Genomic DNA, 6,000 nt, shown 5'->3' on the forward strand with positions numbered 1-6,000 from the left:
GGTTACTTAATTGATCTGAGCACTTTAGTAGATGGGAAGCAGAGATGCTTCTGTGCACGCTGTCTCCACACTTGGATTCGGACAAAGTTGGATGACTGGTAATACCTAAGATTACCCTTAAACTTCTTTATGTTAACCACCCTTCTTTTCTTTAGTCGAACTTCATGGCAGGCAGGAGAGGGAAAGAGGGGAAGCTTAGTACTTGACAATATCAAACTAGCTAATTCGTAATTCAGGAATTAATTCCTGCGGATTTCTAAGAAGGTAGAGTGGGACTTCCCTTCCATTTTAGAGTATGTGGAGCCTCAGAATCAACTGCCTTCTCTTCCTTTTCTCTTTTTCACTAGAAGTGTATAGTTTACCTATACTCTGGAAGGTTCCTTGTCGTTCTCTTTTCTTCTCTTAGGAGCCGTACCATCCTCCCTTGTCCGGATGTACACTTCTTGATTTTTTTTTTTAATTAATTTATTTTTGGCTGTGTTGGATCTTTGTTGCCACGTGCAGGCTTTCTCTAGTCGCGGTGAGCGGGGGCTACTCTTCGTTGCGGTGTGTGGACTTCTCATTGCAGTGGCTTCTGTTGTTGCAGAGCACGGGCTCTAGGTGCACGGGCTTCAGTAGTTGTGGCTCGCGGGCTCTAGAGCACAGGCTCAGTAGTTGTGGCACACAGGCTTAGCTGCTCCGTGGCATGTGGGATCTTCCCAGACCAGGGCTCGAACCCATGTCCCCTGCATTGGCATGTGGATTCTTAGCCACTGCGCCACAGGGAAACCCCCAGTTCTTGATTTTATCCTTCTTTCTTCCCATTGGCCCCCTTTGTAGCCCAGGTCCTCATAAGATTATGGTCGTATATTGTGATAGCCTCTTAGTTGACTTGCATTTTCAATACCTTTTTCTTCTAAGCTATTCTTAGAAGATAGCTTCTAAGTTTTTAGGATAGCTTATATCTATCCTTGAAAGCTACTTAGATTTTTCTCAAACAGCACACTGATTATAGCTTTCTATCTTAAAAACCTATGGTGGTTCCCCCTTTCTAATTGTATTGAATCTAAACTCCTTTTCCTGGTTTCAAGCCTCTCCATCATGAGTTCATCATATCCATTTATGTTCCCCACTATTTCTAATATAGATATCTTCCTCTGCTTATATCTATCTAATTAGACGATGGTTGCTGTTTTTATTAATGAAAAACATTTATGGTGATCCCTTTACCAGGAATGCTGTCCTCTCCACCAGTCTCTCCTCCATGAGTCCCCTCTTACTGCTCCAGTCCTACCACCTCTCCCACCACTACAGACCCTCATACCTGGGGGCAGTCTAGTGAAATGAAAGGACATCTTGAGCAGCAAAGCATGTAGTAGATGAAGAACTTCCCAGAAGCAGCAGTAAAAACAGAGTTCCTGAAACTTGCTTGTCCATATATTTATGGCCTACATAAATCAGAGATTAAGAGTATTATATTTTAGACACTGTTGTTTCCTATGCGTTCAATTTTTTTTTTGTTTCTGTAATTAAATTGGTCTTAAATAGGGGCTTTATTATCCCCCACAGTATTCATTTAGTAAATTACTCACTCAACAAGTAGATATTAAGATACTGTTTATTGCTGTATCCCTAGCACATAGATCGAGAGACAAAAATCCCCATACTCCTGGAGGTTTATATTCTAGCACAGAGTTAACACACTAGTCAGTTGATGCATTATACAGATTACCTGCCCCCATTTAATTAACAATAATCAGGAATATCAATCTACTTCTAATATATGTTGCATTCTTTAAGAATTAGCAGATTTATAGACTAACACTGTACATGAAATCTGAAAATAACATTGTATGTGAACTTATATCCTTTTTTATTGTTTAGTATTTACTTCATGTGGCTTTAAAATTATCTTCTTGACAGTATGGGTAAAGATATAATGATGAGAGAAATGTATCTCTTTTTCAGGTATGTGTCTTCCATAGTTTACATTTGAAAAGGCAATAATGCTAATTTAGTTTGTGAAAATAAATAAAAAGCTGAAACCTTAAAATGCTTTTCCCATGAAAAATTTCAGTACATCTTCCAGAGTTGTTTTCGTCTCTGCCTACAGGGGTAAAGTCCGAATGGAATTAGAGAGGGAAATTCTACACTGGAACCTGCTGTGGCCATTTTTTTCTGTTGTTGCTGCTTCTCTAGTGGAGTTACTGCAGCTTAGGGATCTGTTTCTTGGAAATGGACACGTTTTACAAAATTATTTTTTAAATAAACGCCAGATCTTCAAGACGTGCTTTTTTTTTCTTCCGTCATGCTTCATAACATATTGTATTGTACTAACCCCTCATAATGGGAGGAGAGACTGCCTAGCAAAGCAACCCAGTGCCTACTAACATCCAGAGGGGCTAAATAAAGCTTCCGTTTCCTTGAAAGGACAACTTCCGCCGTGTGGATATAATATTTATGTATTACGCTTTGTACAGTAGTTGATCTGGAATGCAGGTTTTATTTAATTTTATATTTTTCTGTGGCATTACAAAATGTGTACAAGTTTTGGCTTTATTTTCATCAGGGTCTTGTTAGGTGGTTGGCAAGTGAGTTGAATTGTATGTTGCATTTTTTTCCCCATGCTGTTTTAACTTGTAAATATATATGTGTTGATGATAGGATGATTACCTGGATTACTGTTAGGTGTCTTATCTGACATACTACTAGTGAAAACCATGCTGCTTATTCTTTAGAACAGTGGTTCTCAAACTTTAGTGTGCATCAGAATCCAGTGGAGGGCTTGTAAAACATAGCCAGTCCTCACTCAGTTTCCAGTTCAGTAGGTGTGGGATGGAGCTGAAGAATTTGAATTTCTACCAGATTCCTAGGTGATGCTGACTGATGCTCTTGGTTCAAGGGCCACACCTTGAGAACCACTGCTTTAATATTTTGAATAAGAGATCATGTGAGGTGTTGTAAAATATTCATCAAAACCCCATCTCATTTCATATCTTAGGCATTTTATCTCTTATAAATTTCTCTGGTTTTATAAATTTACATTGATTTACTGGCAAGTTTTATTTAGCTTTTATTTATTTATTGTTCTTTATAAGAAAAAACTACTGGGAGTTTAAATTAAAGTTTAAATCATTGCTGGGTTTTTAGTTATTTTCTTTCTTTCTTTCTTTCTTTCTTTCTTTCTTTCTTTCTTTCTTTCTTTCTTCCTTTCTTTCTTTCTTTGTTTTTTTCCTTTGAAGCTGTGTTGAAATCCTTGTGTCCTGTAGACCCAGTGGAACCCATAAGTAATTCAGAACCATCAGTGGATTCACATATGGGGAAAGTTTGTAAAAATGATACTGAAGAGGAAAATAATAAACCCTCTACAACCGACAATGAAATAAGTAATAGGACTGAGTATTTATGTGAATACCCTCTAGATGGTAAAAATAAAGACAATTCTGCAAATGAAGTCTTCCTCCAAGGAGCTGAAGAAAGAGTGTATTATCAATGTGAGAGCGAAGATGAGTCCCAGCAGGCTGATGCAGGTGGCCTGGCCCCTGCCCACCCAACCCACGGGGCCTCATCGCAGCCCTCCATCAAGCAGAGGCTGGCACAGCTACAGCTGTCACCGGATTTTACCTTCACTGCTGGCCTCGCTGCAGAAGTGGCTGCTAGATCTCTCTCCTTTACTACCATGCAGGAACAGACTTTTGGTGATGAGGAGGAAGAACAAATAATGGAAGAAAATGAAAATGAGGTAGAAGAAAAGTAAGAACCAAGATTTACATTAAGGATTTTAAATTGTTCTTTTTTGTGAAAGTGTTTTAACTTCAAGACTAGATGTTCCACTGGAAAGGGAAAATGAGTGTAAGTTTACTATATTTAAAGCTAAGATGTGAATTTACAGGAAGAATCCTGGTTTGAACAACTGATCTGAAAATAGTAGTTTACCTGTAAATGGCAGACCTTTTAGGAAAATAAGAGAAAGGTAAGGGCTCTTTTGAATAAACTGCTATTTTATTTTCAGCACAACTGATTGATCTTGGAAATTCTTTAAGTATCTTTAATAACAAATGAATTTATCATTTCTTGCCAGAATTTACTACCATAAAATGACTGGGGTAATTCTGTTGCAAGAACATTAACATTTAGTATGGCTCCTTTTTACTGTATTCTTGCAGTTAATGACTGCAGCTATCATGTCAGTAACAAGTTGTTTGTATTTTATTTTTGTTTATACCAGTCTTAAAACAAAGATACACGTTCTGAATAAAAAGAAAATTGAATTCATGCAATTGATGTGTACTGGGGTTTGGAACTAAAATGTAGTTTCAAAATTACTTGGGTTATAACATGTGTCTTATGTTTCCTTGTTCGTATGTGTATTCAGTGGTTAATTTTAAGATTTCTAAATGATCTTTTAAAAAAACACATTGTACCTTTTTAAGAATTACCCTTTCAGTTTTGTGTGTTTATCTTTTTCTGTTCTTGTTGCAACGAAAAGAGATGATATCAAAGTGGGATCCCTATAGTCTGAGGCCTCATCCTCAACTTTGCAAAAAAGTTCCTTTTATCAGTTTGCCTAGAGATAATGGGTGCCATTAACACAAGCAGGTCACCATGCTGCTGATTTCTAGCCTGAAGCTGTACCCTCTCCACCTTAATAAGATTCTGGAAACATCCTGTCGGCTTCCTGGAAAGCATCCTTGTCTCCTTAATACTTTATTTACAAACTACCTCTTAAAAGGGGTTGCTTTCCAAATCGTCCAATCTCATCTGTTTTGTGTTGTGATTACATTTTCAAAGAGTGATATTTCCAGGAGTATATTGTTTTTTAATACCTATAGCTCCTATGCAGTGACATAGTTTATAGACGTTATTTGAGGAAAATGTAGGAAAAACTCAATTTATGCTGCTGTCCTAGAAAGGAAGTTATGAATCTAGTATGCCTTGGAGTTAAAAAACGCTTTTGAATTCCTGTAATTTAGCACTTCAAGTGAGTAGATTTTCGTATACCAAAGGGGACTTTTTTTCAGTAATCTAAGGAAATTTATTTTTTATCCCGAGGAAAAACTTGCTTATGCTTTATATGAATAGTAGCGATCCTTTGTACTATAAGTGATTCTGCCTGTTGCTAAATATTATAGGACTTAACCCATAATTAAGCTCTTAGGAGCAATATCTTAGGGTGGGCCTAGTTTACCACTTAGTTAGCTAAATTTCAAGAAAAAATCTTGGGTTGTAACTGACTATTATATTCTTACATAACAATGCTTAAAGTTTATTTTCATTTTAAATTGCTTAGTTTGCCAGACTCCTTTTTTCCTTGAATTTAGAAGAATTATGGAAAAACTTGGTAATCTTTCTCTTAATCTGTAACCTTATATAAGAAGAATTAAGAGTTTAATAATTTTTAATTCTTTTATTATATATGATTTTTATTATACCAGCTTGGGGAAAATATCTTCATAATATTATATCAGTTTTATTTAATGCTTTCTAAGGTGATACTTTTTAATATTGAAAGGCTAATTTTAATCAGGAATTCCTAACCTTCCAGTCTGATCTGTTTAATTCACTAGTTGTTACTTAGTTCCATGAAAATTCTACTTATTGAAACCATGAAATAAGGATCTTGGAATTTTAATTGAATGTTCTTTTTATGTAGTTTTCAAAATTTGTCAACTTTTAGAATATTTCCAAGATAAAATATTATCTTCCCTAATTTTCTCTTATAATAGTCTAAAAGTCAGTGTTTTTCTGTTTTTTTCATGGGGCCACCTGCGTTAGAATAAATCGTAGGTCTTATTTTTTTTATACAGATCTGGTGCCATACTCCCAATTATTCTTAGTTGGTCATTTTGAAATGAGACCTAGCTGATGTTTATACACGGTAAAATCTAAGAACTTCTGTCTAGGACTTTATTCTTCTTGCTGTGAATACCTTAGGAAATAAAACAAATAAGTCCATGTAATATAACTAGATATTCTTGTTACTTTTCAAATAATATTTCACTTTTTCTTATCAGGCTTGTG

General features: G+C 35.9%; 1 protein-coding gene across 8 annotated transcripts in view; it reads left to right on the forward strand.

The window, feature by feature from the left end:
* VEZT (vezatin, adherens junctions transmembrane protein) overlaps positions 1 to 3,996 on the forward strand; it is a 73,023-nt gene extending 69,027 nt beyond the window's left edge. For 6 of the 8 annotated variants that reach the window (XM_082349519.1, XM_082349513.1, XM_082349515.1 and 3 more), the window contains one exon: positions 3,222 to 3,996. In XM_082349519.1, the coding sequence (XP_082205645.1) occupies positions 3,222 to 3,736 (515 nt within the window). In that variant the 3' untranslated portion in view covers positions 3,737 to 3,996. The other 2 variants (XM_082349518.1, XM_082349517.1) reach the window with 2 other exon arrangements.
* Positions 3,997 to 6,000: the final 2,004 nt, after the last annotated feature.

Source organism: Balaenoptera borealis (genome assembly GCF_965194805.1).
Source record: "Balaenoptera borealis genome assembly, chromosome: 13".
In the NCBI taxonomy this organism is placed as follows: domain Eukaryota; kingdom Metazoa; phylum Chordata; class Mammalia; order Artiodactyla; family Balaenopteridae; genus Balaenoptera; species Balaenoptera borealis.